This window comes from Hippopotamus amphibius, chromosome 9 (genome assembly GCF_030028045.1).
Source record: "Hippopotamus amphibius kiboko isolate mHipAmp2 chromosome 9, mHipAmp2.hap2, whole genome shotgun sequence".
Taxonomy (NCBI): domain Eukaryota; kingdom Metazoa; phylum Chordata; class Mammalia; order Artiodactyla; family Hippopotamidae; genus Hippopotamus; species Hippopotamus amphibius.
The window spans coordinates 44,550,167-44,570,923 of NC_080194.1; the positions used below are offsets into that span (position 1 = coordinate 44,550,167).

General features: G+C 39.6%; 1 protein-coding gene across 14 annotated transcripts in view; it reads right to left on the reverse strand.

The window, feature by feature from the left end:
- The window catches only part of XRRA1 (X-ray radiation resistance associated 1), a 90,214-nt gene that overhangs the window by 15,445 nt on the left and 54,012 nt on the right, over positions 1-20,757 (reverse strand). For all 14 annotated transcript variants that reach the window (XM_057749947.1, XM_057749951.1, XM_057749949.1 and 11 more), the window contains 2 exons: positions 16,893-16,933; positions 13,627-13,752 (listed from right to left, as the gene is read on the reverse strand). In XM_057749947.1, the coding sequence (XP_057605930.1) occupies positions 13,627-13,752; positions 16,893-16,933 (167 nt within the window). The remainder of the gene's footprint in view (positions 1-13,626; positions 13,753-16,892; positions 16,934-20,757) is intronic.

A 20,757-nucleotide genomic window follows, 5' to 3' on the forward strand; every position in this document is an offset into this window, starting at 1 on the left:
CAGGACTGAGAGTTCTGAGTCTGGAGGTCTGGCATCAGGATGAGGAGCCCGCAGAGCATATGACTTTGAAGGCCAGAGAGGATTGAGTGCAGGAGCTCCACAGGGCTGGGGGAAACAGACTCTACTCTTGGAGGGCACACACAAGATTTCACATACACTGGGGCCCAGGGCAAAGCAGTGACTCCACAGGAGCCTGGGCCAGATCTATCTGTGGGTCTTGGAGGGTCTCCTGGGGAGGTGGGGATTGGCTGTGGCTCACTGTGGGGACAAAGACACTGGTGGCAGAGGCCTGGGGGAACATTCATCCCCATGAGCTCTCCTGGAGGTCACCATTTTGGCACCAAGACCTGGCCCCACCCAACAGCCTGCAGGCTCCAGTGCTGGGATGCCTCAGGCCAAACAACTAACTGGGTGGGAACACAGCCCCACCCATCAGCAAAGAGGTTGCCTAAAGTCTTCCTAAGCCCACAGCCACCTCTAAACACACCCCTTGACATGACCCTACCCACCAGAGGGACAAGACCCAGCTCCACTCAACAGTGGGCCAGCACCAGTCTCTCGCACCAGGAAGCCTACACAAGCCCCTAGACCAACCTCACCCACCACGGAACAGACACCTGAAGCAATAGGAATCACAATCCTGCAGGCTGCAGAACGGAGACTGCAAACACTGAAAGCTAGACAAAATGAGACAGCAGAGAAATATGTTCCAGACAAAGGAACAAGGTGAAACCCCAGGAGAACAACTAAGTGAAGTGGAGCCAGGCAATCTACCTGAAAAAGAATTCAGAGTAATGACAGTAAAGATGATCCAAGACCTCTGAAAAAGAATGATGGCACAGACCAAGAAAATACAAGAAATGTTTAACAAACAGCTAGAAGATTTAAAGAACAAACAAGCAGAGCTGGACAATAACTAAAGTGAAAAATACAGTAGAAGGAATCAATAGCAGAATAAGTGAGGCAGAAGAATAAATAAGTGATCTGGAAGACCGATTGGTGGAAATCACTGCTGAAAAACAGAATAAAGAAAAAAGAAATGAAGACAGGATGAATTGGGAGACTGGGATTGCCACATATACATTACTAACAAGAAAAAAATATCAAATTGTACACTTTAAACATATGCAGTTTATTGTATGTCAGTTGTATCTTAATGAAAGTTCTTAAAAAAAAAAAAGAAATGAAGACAGTCTAAGAGACCTCTAGAACAACATTAAACTTACCAACATTCACATTACAGGGGTCCCAGAAGGAGAAGACAGAGACAAAGGGCCTGAGAAAATACTTGAAGAGACAATAGCTGAAAACTTCCCTAACATGGGAAAGGAAACACTCTGTCCAAGAAGTGCAGAGAGTTCCATAAAGGATCCAAGGAGGAACACACCAAGACACATATTAATCAAGTTGACAAAAATTAAGGACAAAGAAAAAATATTAAAAGCAATAGGGAAAAGCAATAAATAACATACAAGAGTATCCCCATAAGGTTATTAGCTGATTTTTCAGCAGAAACTCTGTAGGCCAGAAGAGAGTGGCACAATATATTTAAAGTGAAGAAAAGGAAAAACCTACAACCAAGAATACTAGGGGAATTCCCTGGTGATCCAGTGGTTAGGACTCTGTGCCTCCACTGCTGTGGCATGGGTTTGATCCCTAGTTGAGAAACTAAGATCCTGCAAGACATGTGGGGCATCCAAAAAAAGAAAAGAAAAAAAAAATAGAATACAGAGCAAGGTTTACATTCAGATTTGATGGAGAAATCAAAAGCTTTATGGACAAGCAAAAGCTAAGAGAATTCAGCACCACCAAACCAGCTTTACAAAAAATGCTAGAGGAACTTCTCTAGGCAGAAAAGAAAAGGCCACAAATAGAAACAAGAAAATTACAAATAGGAAGGTGGCTGAATGGATTAAAAAAACAAGACCTGTATATATGCTGCAAGAGACTTACTTTAGATCTAGAGACACACACAAACTGAAAGTGAGGGGATGGAAAAAGGTATTCCATGCAAATGGAAATCAAAAGAAAGCTGGAGTAGCAACACTCACATAGACAAAATAGACTTCAAAATAAAGACTGATACAAGAGACAAAGAAGGACACCACATAATGATCAAGGGTTCAATCCAAGAAGAAGATATAACAATTAGAAATATATATGCACCCAACATAGAAGCACACCAATGTATAAGGTAAATGCTAATAGCCATAAAACAAGAAATTGACAGTAACACAATAACAGTGGGGGACTTTAACACCCCACTTACATCAATGGACAGATCATCCAGATAGAAAATCAATAAGGAAACACTAGCCTTAAATAACACATTAGATCACATTGACTTAATTGATAGTTATAGAACATTCCATCTGAAAGCAGAATACAGATTCTTCTCAAGTGCACATGGAACATTCTCCAAGATAGATCACATGGTGGACCACAAAGCAAGCCTTAGTAACTATAAGACAATTGAAATTATATCAAGCATCTTTTCTGACCACAATGGTATGAGATTAGAAATCAACTACAAGAAAAAAAAAACTGTAAAAAACACAAACATGTGGAGGCTAAACAATATGCCACTAAACAACCAATAGATCACTGAAGAAATCAAAGATGAAATAAATAAAATTCCTAGAGACAAAGGAAAATGAAAACATGACGATCCAAAACCTATGGGATGCAGCAAAGGCAGTTCTAAGAGGGAAGCTTATGGTAATACAGCATTACCTCAAGAAACAAGAAAAAATCTCAAATAAACCACCTAACCTTACACCTAAAGCAACTAGAGAAAGAAGAACAAACAGAACCTGAAGTTGGTAGAAGGAAAGAAATGATAAAGATCAGAGCAGAAATAAATGAAATAAAAACAAAGAAAGCAATAGAAAAGATCAATGAAACTAAAAGCTGGTTCTTTGAAAAAGAAAAACAAAATTAATAAACCTTTAGCCAGGCTCAGCAAAAAAAGAAGGCAGAGGGCTCAAATCAACAAAATTAGAAATAAAAAAGACCTTACAACTGACACCACAGAAATACAAAGGATCATAAGAGACTACTACAATCAACTGTATGCCAATAAAATGGACAACCTAGAAAAAATGGACAAATTCTTAAAATGGTACAATCTTCTAAGAGTGAATCAGTAAGAAATAGAAAATAGGAACAGACCAATTACAAGTACTGAAATTGAAATTGTGATTTTAAAAAGTCCAACAAACAAAAGTCCAGGACCAGATGGCTTCTCAGGTGAATTCTATCAAACATTTAGAGAAGAATTAACACCAATCCTTCTGAAACGCTTCCAAAAAATTGCAGAGGAAGGAACACTCTCAAACTCATTCTGTGAGTCCACCATCAACCTGATACCAAAACCACACAAAGATATGAAAAAAAAAAATTACAGGCCAATATCACTAATATCACTGATGAACATAGATGCAAAAATCCTCAACAAAATACTAGCAATCCAAACCCAGCAATACATTAAAGGGATCATACACCATGATCAAGTAGGATTTATCCCAGGGATGCAAGTATTCTTCAATATTTGCAAATTAATCAGTGTGATACACCACATCAACAGACTGAAGAATCACAACCATATGATCATCTCAATAGATGCAGAAAAAACTTTTGACAAAACTCAACACCCATTTATGATAAAAACTCTCCAGAAAGTGGGCATAGAGGGAACATACCTCAACATAATAAAGTCCATATATGACAAACACACAACTAACATCATACTCAATGGTGAAAACCTGAAAGCATTTCCTCTAAAATTAGGAACAAGACAAGTATGTCCACTCTCATCACTTTTATTCAACAGTTTTGAAACTCATAGCTACAGCAATCAGAGATGAAAAAGAAATAAAGGGAATCCAAATTGGAAAGGAAGAAGTAAAACTGTCACCATTTGCAGTTGACACAATAATACACATAGAAAATTCTAAAGACAGCACCAGAAAACTACTAGAGCTCATCAATGAATTTGATAAAGTTGCAGGATGTAAAATAAATATACAGAAATCTGTTCCATTCCTACATATTAACAATGAATTATCATAAAGAGAAATTAAGGAAACAACCCTATTTATCATCACATCAAAAAGAATAAAATATCTAGGAATAAACCTACCTAAGGAGGCAAAAGACCTGTATTTGGAAAAGTATAAGACACTGATGAGAGAAACTGAAGACAACACAAACAGATGGAAAGATATACTGTGTTCTTGAGTTGGAAGAATCAATATTGTTAAAATGACCATACCACCAAAGGCAATCTACAGATTCAATGCAATCCCTATCAAAATATCAATGGCATTTTTCACAGAACTAGAACAAACAATTTTAAAATTTGTATTGAAACACAAAAGAACCCAAATAGTCAAAAACAATGTTGAAAAAGAATAACAGATCTGGAGGAATCATGCTCCCTGACTTCAGACAATACTACAAAGCTACAGTAATCAAAACATTATGGTACTGGCATAAAAACAGACATCAAGGGAACAGTAGAGAGAGCCCAGAAAAAAACCCATGCATTTATGATCAATTAATCTATGACAAAGTAGACAAGAATATACAATGGAGAAACTATAACCTCTTCAATAAGTGGTACTGGGAAAACTGGACAACTAAATGTAAAATAATGAAGTTAGAACATTCTTGAACACCATATACAAAAATAAACTCAAAATGGATTAAAGACCTAAATGTAAGACTGGATACTATAATACTTCTAGAGGAAAACAAAAGCAGAACAGTCTTTGACATCAATCACAGCAATAATTTTTTGGATCTGTTTCCTAAAGCAAAGGAAATAAATGCAAAAATAAACAAATGGGACTCAAACCTAAAAGTTTTTGCACAGCAATGGAAGCCATTGAAAAAAGGAAAAGACAACCTCCTGAATAGGAGAAAATGCTATGACCAATAGGGGATTAATATCCAAAATATATATAAATAGTTCATACAACTCAACATCAAAAAAGAAAGAAAGAAAGAAAGAAAAGAAAAGAAGAAAGAAAGAAAGAAAGAAAGAAAGAAAGAAAGAAAGAAAGAAAGAAAGAAAGAAAAAGAAAGAAAAGAAACAACCCAGTTAAAAAATGAGCAGAAGAACTGAACAGACATTTTTCTAAAGAGCAAATGCAGATGGCCAACAGGCCCATGAAAAGATGCTGAACATCGCTAATCATCAGCGAAATGCAAATCAAAACCACAATGAGATATCACTTCACAGCTCTCAGAATGGCTTTCATCAAAAAGAACACAAATATAACAATTATTGGAGAGAATGTGGAGAGAAGCGAACTCTCATGCACTGTTGGAGGGAATGTAAACTGTACAGCCTCTGTGGAAAACAGTTTGGAGGTTTCTCAAGAAACTTAAAATAGAACTACCATTAACCCAGCAATTCTACTCCTGAGTAAATATCTGAAAAAAACAAAAACACTAATTTGAAAAGGTACGCAGCCCAGTGTTCATAGCAGCATTATTTACAATAGCCATGGTATGGAAGCAACTGAATTCCTAAGTTCAACAGATGAATGGATAAGAAAGATGTGATACACACACACACACACACACACACACACACACACACACAATGGACTAATACTCAGCCACAAAAAGGAATGAAATCTTGCTATTTGCAGCAACACGGATGGACTTGGAGGGTGTCATTTTAAGTGAAATAAGTCAGAGAAAGACAAATACTGTATGATATCACTTATATGTGGAATCTAAAAAACACAGGAAACTAGTGAATATAACAAGAAAGAAGCTGACTTAAAGATATAGAGAAAAAACTAGTGGCAACCAGTGGGGAGAGGGAAGGAGGAAGGGGCAATATAGGTGCAGAGAAGAAAGATATACAAACTATTAGGTATAAAATGTTACAAGGATATACTGTACAACACAGGGAAGATAGACATTATTTTATAGTAATTATAAATGGAGTACAACCTTTAAAAACTATGAATCACTATATTGTACACCTGTAACATATAATATTGTATAGCAATTACATTTCAATCAAAAATTTTGTTTTAAATTGCATCCAAAAAATACCTAGGAATAAACTTAACCAAGGAGGTGAAAGACCTGTATTTGGAAAACTAAAATACTGATGCAGGAAATTAAAGATGATTCAATGAAATGGAAAGATATTCCACGCTGGAGGATAGGAAGATTTAATATTGTTAAAATGGCCATACTACCCAAAGCAATCTATAGATTTAATGCAATCCCTATCGAAATACCCATTACTTTCTTCAGAGAACTGGAAGAAATAATGCTAAATTTATACGGAATCACAAAAGACCCAGAATTGCCAAAGTAATCCTGAGGAAAAAAAGAACAAAGCTGGAGGTATAACCATCCCAGACTTCAGACTATACTATAAAGCTATGGTAATCAAAAAGAGCATGGTGGGGCTTCCTAGGTGGTGCAGTGGTTAAGAATCCGCCTGCCAATGCAGGGGACACAGGTTCGAACCCTGCTCCAGGAAAGTGCCACGTGCCATGGAGCAATTAAGCCTGTGTGCCACAACTACTGAGCCTGTGCTTTAGAGCCCATGAGCCACAACTATCGAGCCCATACGCCGCAACTACTGAAGGCCACGCACCTAGAACCCGTGCTCCGCAACAAGAGAAGCCACAGCAATGAGGAGCCCACACACCACAACAAAGAGCAGCCCCCGCTAGCCACAACTAGAGAAAGTCCATGTGCAGCAACAAAGACCCAACACAGCCAATAAATAAATAAATTAAAAAAAAAAAAACAGCATGGTGTTGACACAAAATCAAACACATACATCAATGGAACAGAATAAAGAGCTGAGAAATAAAGCCACACATCTATGGTCAATCTATGACAAAGGAGGCAAGAATATGCAATGCAAAAAGACAGTCTCCTCAATAAGTGGTGCTGGGAAAACTGGACAGCTATGTGTAAAAAAAATTAATATTAGAACATTCTCTTGGGAACCTCCTGGAGGTCCAGTATTTGAGACTCTGCGCTTTTCATTGTGTGGTGTGGTGTAGCCAAAAAAAAAAAAAGAACATTCTCCTACACCATATACAAAAATAAACTCAAAATGGTTTAATCACTTAAATGTAAGACCTGAAAATCATAAAAGTCCTAGAAGAGAACACAGGCAGAACATTCTTTGGCATAAATTGCAGCAATATATTCTTGCATCATTTTCCTAAGGCAAAAGAAATAAGAGCAAAACTAAACAGACGGGACCTAATTAAACTTTAAAGCTTCTGCACAGCAAAGGAAACCATTGTCAAAACAAAAAGGCAATCTGTGGAATGGGAGAAAATATTTGCAAATGATGCAATTGACAAGGGGTTAATATCTAAAACGTAGAAACAGCTCATACAACTCATTATCAAAAATAAAGCAAAATAAAAAAAAGGGACTTCCCTGGCAGTCCAGCGGTTAAGACTCCGTGCTTCCACTTCAGGGGGCGCAGGTTCGACCCCTGGTTGGGGAACTAAGATCGCGCATGCTGGGTGGCACAGCGAAAACAAACAAACCAACAAACAATCCAATTGAAAATTGGGCAGAAGAGTTGAATAGACATTTTCCCAAAGGCATACAGATGGCCAACAGTCATATGAAATATGCTCAACATCATTAATAATTAGAGAAATGCAAATCAAAACCACAATGAAATATCACCTCACATCTGCCAGAATGGCTATCATCAAAAAAGTCTACCAATAACAAATGTTGGAGAAGATGTGGAAAAAAGGGAACCTTCATACACTGTTGGTGGGAATGTAAATTATTAGTATTACTTGGCCATAAAGAAAATGAAATAATGCAATTTGCAGCAATGTGGATGGACCTAGAAAATGCCATGCTTAGTGAAATAAGTCAGAGAAAGACAAATACTGTATGATATCACTTACATTGGAATCTAAAATATAATATAAATGAATGTACATGTAAAACAGAAACAGACTCACAGATATAGAAAACAAACTCATGGTTACCAAAGAGGAGAGGGAAGCAAGGAAGGGCAAATTAGGGGTATGGGATTAAGAGACATAAATTATTTTTTTTAGGAACTTTTACTGAGATACAGTTAACATACAATAAACTGCATATATTTAGAGTGTACTATTTGGTATCCCAATCTCCCAATTCATCCCCCCCAACCCTCCTTGCTTTCCCCACTTGGTGTCCATATGTTTGTTCTCTACATCTGTGTCTGTACTTCTGCCTTGCAAACCGGTTGATTTGCACCATTTTTCTATATTCCACATATATGTGTTAATATATGATATTTGTTTTTCTCTTTCTGACTCACTTCACTCTGTATGACAGTCTCTAGGTCCACCCATGAAGAGACATAAATTATTATATATAAAATAGATGAGCAACAAGGATATACTGTATAGCACAGGGAATTATTATCTTGTAATAACCTATGGAATATAATCTGCAAAAATATTGAATCACTATGCTGTACACCTGAAACTAACACAATACTGTAAACCAGCTGTAATTCCATAAAAAAAAAGAAATATGAAGACCTAAATTTGACAAGACTTGGAAATGGATTAGATATGGGTGGGGAGGAGGCATGTACAGGAGAGAGAAGTATCAAAGATGACAAGCAGGTTCTGGCTCAAGTACCTGAATGGAGTCACTAGCTCAAGCAACTCAGCTACTGACTAAGATATGGAACAATGGAAGAACATCCAAATTTGAATTTATAAGATCATTATTTCACTCTGGATATGTGTATTTGGAGGTGCCTTTTAAACCTCCACATAGAAATTCAAGTAGGCAGTAGATACACTGGTCTTGGGTATAAAGGAGTTATAAGTTTGTGAGGCACTGGTCATGGGTAATGGGGATGTGAAGCCAGCCTCAGAAGAAAACACAGAGTGAGAGGAGAAAAGGGACTCAGAGTAGGCCTTGAAGGACTCCGACATTTGATCATTTAGACCAGGGGTCAGCCAATCTTTTCTGACAACGGCCAGATAATAAATGTTTTAGGCTTTGCAGGATATATGGTTTCTGTTGCAACTACTCAACTTTGCTGTTGTAACACAAAAGCAGCCTTAGACAGTTCATAAGCAAATAAGTGTGGTGACTCTTTTCCAACAAAACTTTATTTATGGACTCTGGAATTTGAATTTCACATAATTTTAATGTGTTGTGAGGCATTATTCTTCTTTTGATTTTTTTTCAACCATTTAAAAATGTAAGAATCACTCTTAGCCAAAGAATATACAAAAACCAGGGTGAGCAGATATAGCCTGTGGGGCAAATCTGGGCCCCTATCTGTTTAATAAGGTTTCATTAGAACACTGCCATGCTCCAGAAATAGAGACACAGATGTAGAGAACAAACATATGGACACCAAGTGGGGAAAGCAGGGAGGGTTGGGAGGGGAATAAACTGGGGGACTGGGATACCAAATTGTACGCTCTAAATATATGCAGTTTATTGTACATTAACTGTATCTCAATAAAAGTTCTAAAAAAAAAAAACATTGCCACGTTCAGGCTCGTTCACTTATGTATTGCCTTTTGTGCTACAAGGGCAGAGGTGAGTAGTTGTGACAGAGTAATATACTTACTATCTGGCTCTTTTACAGAAAAAGTTTGCTGACTTCTTATCTAGACCATAGAAAAAGAGGGACGGAAGATGAACCTATGAAGAAACCTAATATGTGTTAATAAATGACTATATAATGATGGTTAAAGAGGGTGCAGAATGGCTTTTGTGCAAATCAAGTAGTCAAAAAGCAGTCACAACAGAATGTGGGATGGAAAATTTAATTGTCAGGATGCAAAATTACATCCATCCAAATCAGGTAGCTGAAAAGCTGAAGAAAGTGACAATTAAAACTGATGGAAAGTTGAAAGATATCCAGAGCATGTGTGTCATATTTTCCGTGAAATTAAGTCCCAGATGCAAGACATGGGCTTAGGATTCTGGCTGACACCGTAAGCAGAATTTGGCCATCAGGCTAGCCTGTTCCTCATAAGGTGAGTTTAATGCCCCTGGAAATAACAGGTTCCAATGACACCTTGAAATTTCTGCTCAATTTTTCACTGGGTTAAGGTGAATATAGCAATCTGTCAAACTTATGAAGTAAGTATTAGTTAAAAGTAGAGTGAGTGAGTATTTTACTTTTGGCACAAAAATTACTAGATTTCTAAGTGAATACTCTAGATGTATAAGTTCTGTTTGAAGGCATAATTGGTTTAAAATTTTTTAACTTTAATAAATTGAATATTAATTTCAACACAGGTTGCCTGAATACTCCTTGACACAATCAAAACATCACTCATTCATCTCACAAACTTACTGAGCACCTATCATGTATCAGATGCTATTTGAGAAGATGATATAGTTGTAAGCAAAACAAAGTCGTAGCTCTCAAAAGAACCTATATTCTGGCAGTAGACAACTGATCATAGACAAAAAGATATTAGTTAGGTGGTAACTCCCATAAAGAAAAATATTTAAAAACTCAAATGAAAATGTAGAAAAATGGAAAGACCGCTGCTCCCCTCCTAACAACAAGATAGAAATTGAATAACCTACAACTGTACAACTTTTCTTGAGTCCAACAGAGAGCTAAGGTCTCGGGGCAATCAAGTGGCCTGAAATCTAAGGGAAGTAGGGCTCCTCCAAGGAGGGATGGAACACGGACACTGGCTCACCTGTAGCAGAACGTAGGAGGAAGTGATGGTGAGTGTCATTTAAGTATTTAAGGAGAAATCAGCTAAAATTTTTAATGAATTGCTAAAGGCCAAGTGTGGGCTAGAGTAAAAGAATAGAACTCCTAAGAGATGCAGACACAAGGGGAATTCACACCCACTTGTGGGCAAAAGACTGGACACAGTGAGGGAGATTGGAGAAAGCCTTCCTTGGGGTGTAGGCCTGGAGGAGAAGAGCAGCTGCCACTATAGTAAAGGCAGGAAGCCTTGCCAACCCTGCTCCCTAGTGAACAAAAGCCTTAAGTTGCTGAGGAAGGTCAGCAAACCCTGATGGGCCCAGGGCCCTGCATCTGGGGAGGGAAAAAATTAAAACTTGCTAGTCCTGGGGTAGAGGAGGAATTCCACCTGACCCATTACATTAGAAGTCGCCTACTGCTGGGAGAGGGGTAGGACCACTGAGGAAGGTCCATCCTTGAGATACAGGAACCCAGGGCCTACTTAAGATGGGGGTTGGGCCCTCCCATTGGTCCCCTACCAGCAGACTAGCGAGCACTAAGTAACAAGCAAAAGCAGTTACTGCAGGGGAGGAAAAAGAGTGGGGAGATAAACTCTCTGAGGTGTAGGAACACAGAAAAGGCTGTAAGATGAGGACAGAGCAGGAACACTGGGAAAAATGCTCCAGCATCCCCGCAAGAACGAACTATATGCTGTCTCAGTGAGATGCACTTTAAATACAAAACTGTAAATAGATTGAGAGTAAAAGGACAGAATGATACACCATGTAAAGAGTAAGCATAAGAGAGCTGTGCATCTATATTAAAATCAGACAAAATAGACATTAAGACAAGGAGTATTATTAGAGGCAAAGGAAGACAAGTCATAATAATAAAAGGATAAATACATCAAGTAGATATAAAAATTCTAAATGAATATGTATCTGAGAGCAGAGCTTCAAAATATGTGCAGCAAAACTGACAGAACTAAAGGGAGAAATAAACAAATCCATAATCATGGCTGGAGATTTTTTAGCACACTGCTCTTAATAATTGATAGAACAAATAAAACAACAGTACATAAAAGATCTGAGTGACACTGCCAACCACCTTAACTTCATTGATATTTACAGAACACTATCACCCAAAACTGCAGAATATACATTTTTTTCTAAGTGCACACAGAATGTTCACCAAGCTAGAATATAGGGTGGGCCATAAAGTAAGTTTAAATAAATTTCAGAGGAATGAAACCTTACAGATTATGTTATCTGACCACAAAAGATTTAAATTAGAACTCAACAAATATAAACAGAAGAGCTCCATATACTTGGAAATTAAACAACTCACTTCTAAACAACCCATGGGTCAAAAAGGAAATCACACACACACAAAATATTTTAACTGAATGAAAATCAAAACACAAATCACAATTTATAGGATGTAGCTCCAACAGTGCTTACAGAAGATATTTACAGTTGTACATGCTTATATTAAAAAGAAGAAAGGTCTGGCCAGTCAATAAAATAACAATACACAGTGTCAGCACCTCAGGAGCCTCCTCATGTGCTCTTCCCCATTCTCCCTCTACACTCCAACGTTAACTACTCCTAACTTTACTTAAGCACTTTTTAACTTTGCTTTGTAGTTTTACCACCTATGCTTGCATCCTTAAATGCTATAGTTTATCTTGCCTGATGTTTTGAACTGAAAATAATATGCTATGAAGTTAAAAAAAAAAAAGGTCTAAATCAGTGATCTAATACTATACTATGTAGGGATCTAGAAAAAGAAGAGCCAATTAAGCTCATTGTGAGTAGGACAGGAATAAAGTTATGAGCAGAAATCAATGAAATGGAAAACAGACTATAGAGAAATCCAAAGAAATCAACATGTAGCTTAGTTTTTTTTAAAAAAGTCAATAAAAGGGCTAATTTCTAACTATTTTGGATCAATAAAATAAAAGACACAAATAACCAGTTTCAAGAATGAAAGGAGAACCTATAATACATCTACAGTCCACTGATTTTCGACAAGGGTGAGCGGACCACTCAGGAGGGAAAGAACAGTCTTTTCAATAAATGGTGTTGAGAAAACCACGTATCCACATAGAAAAGAATGTACTGGACCCCTATCTCACACATATATAAAGATTAACTCAAAATGGATCAGAGATCTCAATGTTACAGCTAAAATTATAAGTCTTAGAAGAAAACACCTAGGAAGTTTGGCTGTACTAACCACTTGCCTCAGAAGGAATGTAAGCAGTGAACTGCCTGCATTTCACACCTGAGTAGGGCTCAACTAACGGGGTTTACAGGAAGTTTTATAGGACATGGCTGTTGGAAAAACATGTTAACATAAGACATGTTCAGGAAACACATGTTAAATCTATCCATGGACTTTACATCTGTGTTCCCTTAGGCTAGAACATTTCTCACTTCACTCTACCCTCACTCTTCACTTCACTAAACTCACTGATTCCCATCTCAGCTAAAACACCACTCTCCAGAGAACCTTCCCTGATGCCAAACAGTAAGTGAGACCCCCTGCCCTGTCACATACTTCATAGTATTGTGAATGTCTTCATAACACTGAGCATGCCTATATTGTGATTATTTGTCCCACAGCAGTCTTCCCTGTAGGTGACAAGCTGCACAAGGGCAGAGGCTGAATCTTCCTTTGCACAGCTGTATCCCCAGGGCCTAGCACAAAGCCTGGCACATGTAAGTGTCAAATCAATATCTGTGACTGAATGGATGGACTCCTGTCTCAGCCTGCATGCCCTCTGCTTCCCCCACCCTGAGAACCCCCACCCTGAGAATTCCTGAGCCTGCATACCGTTGACGCAGGGAATGTTCAGCTCAGGGCAGCGGACACCCCACCCTCCCATCTGTGCCCCTGAGGAAAGAGGTAGAGAAGCAGACAGTCACCTTGTTGTAGGCCAGGCTAAGGTACCTCAGCTCTGGGAAGGGTGGCGCCAGCGTCTGGTTCCTCGCCTTCAGTGACTTCACAGGAAGAATCTCGAATATGGGAGGAAGTGCACATATCTTGGCCGTCTTAGAAGGAAAAGAAAGTCAAAGTCAAAGTGCCCTGGTGATAAAGAAATGGGTCCAGAGACCCTTCCTAGAGAGTGTGGTGGAGAAAATGACCATTCTAGAGGGGCTGGGCCAAAAGAGACATCTAGGGTCATAAGGGGGGATGCCCCCGAGAGCCCGGAGTTCTGGCTCCAGGCTCTCTGATGTCACATGGTGAGCTAGTTCTCTGGCACCCAAAGTTCCAGTTTCGAGTTCTCTGAAGCCAAAGGACAGTACAGCAGTGGTGCAGACAGCAGAGGCTCTTTGCTCCCACCTCCCACTTTCTGCCCTATAGTGGCTTATCCTGAACTTGCCCGTCTAATACAGTTGGGTTAAGATTTTTCTCCAGAAGGCAAAAGGGCACGTGCTTGCATTGTTAAGGAGACTTTTCCTAGTGAGGAGACAGGGCAGGAGTGACCTGAGCCTTGAACACCTGCCCTGATGGGCTAGTCCACATCCTGCAGTGGAGGCTCCTGTTCCAGGATAAAACAACAGCTAAGTCCTGGATGACTTCAGGCAGGCCTTGGGGCCTGGGTGTGGCCAGTGCATCTGGCTCACTTGCAGTGTCATGGTCTCTCAGCACAACTCAGCCTGCCTCAGGGTCAACATGTTCCATCAATTAGAAAATGGAAGTTGCTGGATGAACCATGCCAGACTCAGTTCACTCACTGATTCCCTCAGTTAGATGGAGCCAAAGGAAATCACGGGGTAGATGCTGGGCTAATGACTGGGTTCAGATGAACTAGAGTCATCTAAGATCCATTAATTGCTATGTAATCTTGAGCAGGTCACTTACATTTCATTTGCTCATTTAATGACCATTTGTGGAGCTCCTACTTTTGGCCAAATATTTTGTCCCCTCCTGGGGTCCAACTTGTACACCTATAAGTGAGACGAGTGAGTCATGGGTGAGAGCATAACAAAAACCAGTGATGGTGCTTGGCAACTCTCAAGGAAATCCAAATGCAATCTCCAAGAGGCTGAGTGGAATGTGGTGGCAGTCTGATAAGGCATCTCCTCAACTGCGCAATTCCCTAACTGGAGCGAGGCCGTGTGAGCCAAAGGGGGCAAGTCAGACTGGAGCACAGAGAAGAAAAAGCCAGAGGGGGTTGGGGGTTATCTAGCCCTGTCCAGGGGCAGGAATGTCCTGACCTGGGGGCATGACAGGCTCTGCTGGTGACAGAGAGGGCCCTGTCTTAGAGGGGGTGTATCTGATGTTGATAGAGAGGTCACTAAAAGTTTAAATCATTCATCTCACTCTCTACATTCTCAGATGTCACACACTTGGGATCTGAGCACGAAGCAACCTACCAATTATCTCTGGCTTCTGTGGCCACAAGCCCTTCTATCCCTCACACATGCCCTTCTGCAGTGTGACCTTGCTACTCCTCCCATTCAGACGTGGAGTCTGTATCTCTAATCCTTTGAAACTAGACTGGCTGCTGTATAATAAAGGATTTGTCTGGTCTTTGTCCTGGGTTCTTGGCTCTGAGCTTCTAAAACCCTTGGAAGCTCCCGCGTGGTATAGGAATGTCTTTGTTATTCACGACCCCTTGGATCATACCTGAGTTCACGCTAATGAGATGACTTAGGATGGGAGCTGGCCATACTATAAAGACAACCATGTGACCAGAGGATTGGGGTTTGAGCCAGCCTGACCTCTGGGGAGGGGAGAGGGGCTAGAGACTGAGTTCAATCACATGGCCAGTGAGTCAATCAATCACGGCTATGTAATGAAACGCCAATGAAAGCTCTGGACACTGAGGTTCAGGTGAGCGTTCTGGTTGGTGAACACATCAGGTGTGCTGGGAGGGTGACACGCACTCATTCCACAGTAAGAGGGCAAAGAGGCTCTGCGTTTCGAACCCTCCCAGCCCTCATTATGTGTCTTTTCATTTGGCTAGTCCTGATTTGTACCTTTTACAGTTAAACTGTGATTGTAAGTATAGTGCTCTCCTGAGTTCTAGGAGTTGTTCTAGCAAATTACTGAACCTGAGGGGATCATGGGAACTCCAAAATTTATTGCCAGCAGGTCACAAGTACGAATAGCCTGGGGACCCCCAAACTTGCAGCTAGTGCCTGAAGGGAGGTCAGTCTTGCTGGGGACTGTGCCCTTAACTTGTGGGATCCATGCTAATTCCAGGTGGCTAGCATCAGAATGGTACTACAGTATCACACTGGCCTTATGACTTGCTTTGACCAACAGAAAATGCCATTTTTTGAATTTCAGAGCCTTGCTCTCGTGGAACCCTGATGCCACCATCTGTAAAGAAGTCCAGGATGAAAAGACAACATAAAGATGCCAAGCCATGCCAGCTGGCCACAAACCCAGCCTCCAGCTAACCAGCTAGCTGCATGAATGTGCCCCAGCTAAACACCAGTAGAACCACCTAACCAACCCAAATAATTGTGAAAAATCATAAATTGCTATTGCTTGAAGTTAACAATTGTGTTGGTTTGTCAAGTGGCAATAATATAGCAATTGATATAATTTCTCACCCAGTTGTATCTGTAGGGAGGGGGTACACTGAGTCATATCCCAAGGATGCAGGATGGCTAACTGTATAGTGGTACTTCTTACTATGAATGAATGAATGAATGAATGAATATTTAGTTAGTGCATCAGTCTTCGTGAGCTTGCTTAGTGAGCATCTACCCTGAGAGAAAAGACAATTTTCTGTGCTGACAAAAATCAAGTGTCTAAGCCTGTGACACCAAGGATTGACCTCAGATGGTGGTGTGTTTGGCCAGGATCACTCTAGCTTTGGGGCGGGAGCTCTTGTTAGGGAGCTACTGGGCTTCGTCCTGGTGGTAGTCTCACTTCAATGCCAGCCTGATCACTTAAGGCAGCAACCACTACTACTGAACAGCGTCTGAGAACAATGGAAGCTAGTCTGTGGGCTGTGTGAGGTCTGGGACCTGTCCATTGAGTTCCCTGCTGCATCTCCATAGGCCATCATAATGTCTGGCACGTGGTTGGTACTCAGTAAATATGCATTCAGTGAATGGGCTTCCTCAGTGTTATATATGTAAATTCCTCTCATGGCTTTGTTAACTTATTTTTGTTCATTAAAATTAATGTTCTAACTCAAGGACACAAATATAAAGTAGGCAGTTCCTACCTCTGAGGTTGAAAATCCAGGATAAGATGAGAATACGACCTCTGAAATAAAGAAGAAACACAATGAAGGTTGTTGAGAGCACTAACTGACCCCCCAGAGGGCCTGCATCTGCCACCCGTTGTGTGCAGCAGGGCGCCTCCTAGAGGGGGTCCTCACTGGTCCTGAGCTTCAGTGCTAACTGGGAAGAGCAACCAGCTGTGACATGTGTCAGGTAATAAGCCCTTTGCACTTAGAACAAAATTCAAACTCCTTGGCCAGGCTTTTGAGATCCTGCCTGATGTGCCCCTGCCTACTTCTCCAATCTTATCTCATGCTACCCTGCCCCTCACTCACTATTTTTCAGCCACACTGACCTTCTTCCTGACTTTGCAACATGCGAGCTCTTTCAAGCCTCAGAACTATTGGGCAGTCAGTATTGGTCAGGAGGCAAAGCAACTGTCTTAGAAGAGAAAAATGTATGTAAAAGATATTCTGTCAGAGGATTTGAAAATATTATTTGTTATATTAGTAGAAATAGAGCGTGTTAAGACAGCGAATGCAGGAGAGAGAAGTAAGTATGGAGGCGGCTGCAGAACAATTTCATTCTTGGGATGGGCCAAGAATGAAAACTAAGATGGGCCAATAAAGAGCCGAGTTCAACTTAATAAAGCAAAGCATCTGCTGGGACTGGATCCTGTGCAGGAACTGCTCACCTCTGCCCTGACTAATGGGACCCCTTCCACATGTTAATGATCTTATTCAGAGAAGGTTACATGAAACTGAAATAAGCAATACTATGGGTGGAACACCACATGGCATAAACAGCTCCTATGAGAAGGGTCTGAAAGGAATTTGGGAAAGGTTTGCACAAGGAACAAAGCAGGAGTTAGCTGAAGGATGGGCCATGGTCACAAGTGTAGGTGCTAAGCAGTGATCTTCTGGGGAGACAGAGAGGCCCCACATCTAGAAAGATGAGCTGAGGTACACTCTATCCAAACTCATGTCCTGGCCCTTCCCACAATTACAGGAGGCAACTCTCGAAACCAGAACATGCATTCTAAGGTTTAGGTTGGAGACTGTTCAAGAGAAAGATGTACAATCAAGCACTTCCTAATATTTGAGGAAAATTAACAAGTATGAAAGAAAGTTATGAAATATAAAAGAACGAGCATCTGAAAACAAAAACAAAATTTAACCAAAAGAAAAACTTTGAATAGAATAATTAGTGTCCTCTAAGGAATTCTAAAGGCTATTTCATTCTAAAACACAATTGGTTATTATGGAAGAGAAACTATTAATAATTTTGTAATTTTAAAGTATGATAATTAAATAAAAGATTTAATAAATGTGTTGTACAGAAGAAAAGACCCATTTGAAGAGTTAATTCATAAAATGGAGAATGGAAAGGGGATAATAAAGAAAATTTTTCCAACATGAAGGAAACCATCTCGGAAAGAACACTTAAAGTACCTAACAGGATAAACAAAAAAGAACTTGCACACCCAGATGCATCTTTGTCAAATTTCCAAAGGATAAAAGGGAAATTTTAAGAGATTGCAAGGAGCAAAAAGAGGTTTCCTGTAAAGGGGTGGGGATCAGATTAGTATCAGACTTCTCATTGGCAACAATGATTTAGAGGACAATGCAGTAATATCTTCAAAGTTTCCAGGAAGAATTATTTTAAGGCTAGAGTTCTCTGTTCAGCGAACTAGCACACAAGTTATGATAACAAAATAAAGGTAATTTTGGATATTTTGTGGGCTGATAAAAATCTACTACATGCAAACCCTTTTTGAAAGAATCATTCAATCAGCAAAATGAAAAGCAATACAGAATAGGAAACTATCTTTGTGACTATGAGAAAGGGAGATACGTCTTGAACAAGAACCCAAAGGCATAAACCATAAGAAAAAACTGTATAGATTTGGTGTGATGGACTGAACTGTGTCGCCCCCTCCCCACCTCCCCAATTCACATGATAAAGTCCTAACCCTATAGTACCTCAGAATGTGACTGTATTTGGAAACTGTGCCTTTAAAGAGGTAATGAAGGTTAATAAGGTTACTAGGATAGACCTTAATTCAATAAGAAAGGTCTCCTTGTAAGGAAGAGGAGATTAGGACATAGACAATTCAGACAAAGGGAGGACCAAATGAGAATACAGCAAGAAAGTAGCCCTCTATCAACCAAGAAGAAAGACTTCAAAAGAAAACAAACTTGCCAACACCTTGATCTTAGACTTCTAGCCTCCAGAACTGTGGGAAAATAAATATCTGTTGTTTAAGCCAAATAATCTGTGGTACTCTGTTACAGCAGTCTTAGCAAACTAATACATTTAAGTAAATCAAAATTAAGAATTTCTCTTCAAAGTGTCATCTCTACCATTACAGATGAAATACACAAACAGGGGATGACAGAATAAAAGAAGAAATTGAAAATATCAAAACTATCAAGGTATATGAAATAGCAATTCATAAAAGTTGAAAACGAAATGGCTAAGTAATTGAAGAAATAACTTAACATCACCAATATTTAGAAAAATGGAAATTAAAACAATGAAATATCACTTTATACCTACCAAAATAACAAAACTCAGAACAATTAAAAAGTTGAGGAATATCAAGCACAGACAAGGTTGTAAGGAAATAGGCACCCTGATGTACTACTGGTGTGACTGTAAACTAGAGCCACCATTTTGAAGCACAATCAGGGGGCACTTAGTTAAACTATGTATGCATATACTCTGTGATCCAACAAAACCACTTCTAGGTAAATATTCCAGAAGAACTCTGGCAAATGGGGTATATGCAAGAAACATACACAAGGTAGGCAACTTAGGTGTCCATTAGCAAGGGAACAGATGAATAAAGTGTGGTTAGAACACAGTGTGGAATATTATGCATTAGATAAAAGGAAAGAACTGGATGGGCATACAGCAATAAGAAAAATCTTTTAAAAAGTGCTGAGTGAAAAAAATTAAGTAACGGAATGAGCTCAACAGCATATTACCATTACATAAACTAAAAACAAAATAATATATACTTTGCAAAGATGCATCCATATATCTAGGGAAAGTCACCCAGCAAAAAACCGGATACTTATATGAAAATGGGAGTAGGGATTAAGAATGAAGGAGGGACTTCCCTGGTGGCACAGTGGTTAAGAATCCGCCTGCCAATGCTGGGGACACGGATTTGATCCCTGGGCTGGGAAGATCCCACATGCAGCGGAGCAACTAAGCCCATGAGCCACAGCTACTGAGCCTGCGCTCTAGAGCCTGCGAGCCACAACTACTGAAGCCCTTGTGGCACAACTACTGAAGCCTGCACACCTAGAGCCAATGCTCTGCATCAAGAGAAGCCACCACAATGAGAAGCCCGAGCACTGCAACAAAGAGTAGCCCCTGCTCTCTGCAACTAGAGAAAGCCCGTGTGCAGCAACAAAGACCCAAGGCAGCCAAAAATAAATAAATAAATAAATAAATTTTAAAAAAAAGAATGAAGGAGAAAAAATAAAACAGATCAAGAGAAGCTTTAGAAAGACTAATGGTTAAAGTGCTAATAACCTGAGTTTTATTATTAAATCAACCCTCTGCTCCTAAGTTATACACAGACACAAAACAGGGAGTGTAAGGAGGAAGATCTGAGATATGAGCAGCTGTGGTGAGCACAGAAGTAAGTAAAACTAAGAGTTCAATCTCTCAGTGTAAAGAATTGTTGGCACATAATTTAAAAAAATTAAAACTACTCAAATCATTATTAGTATTTATTACTTTATGGGAAATGATGGGGTAGGGTAGAGTAGGTAAATACACATGAAGATTTTTTTCTTATTAAAGAATAACACTTGGGGCTTCCTAGGTGGCGCAGTGGTTAAGAATCCGCCT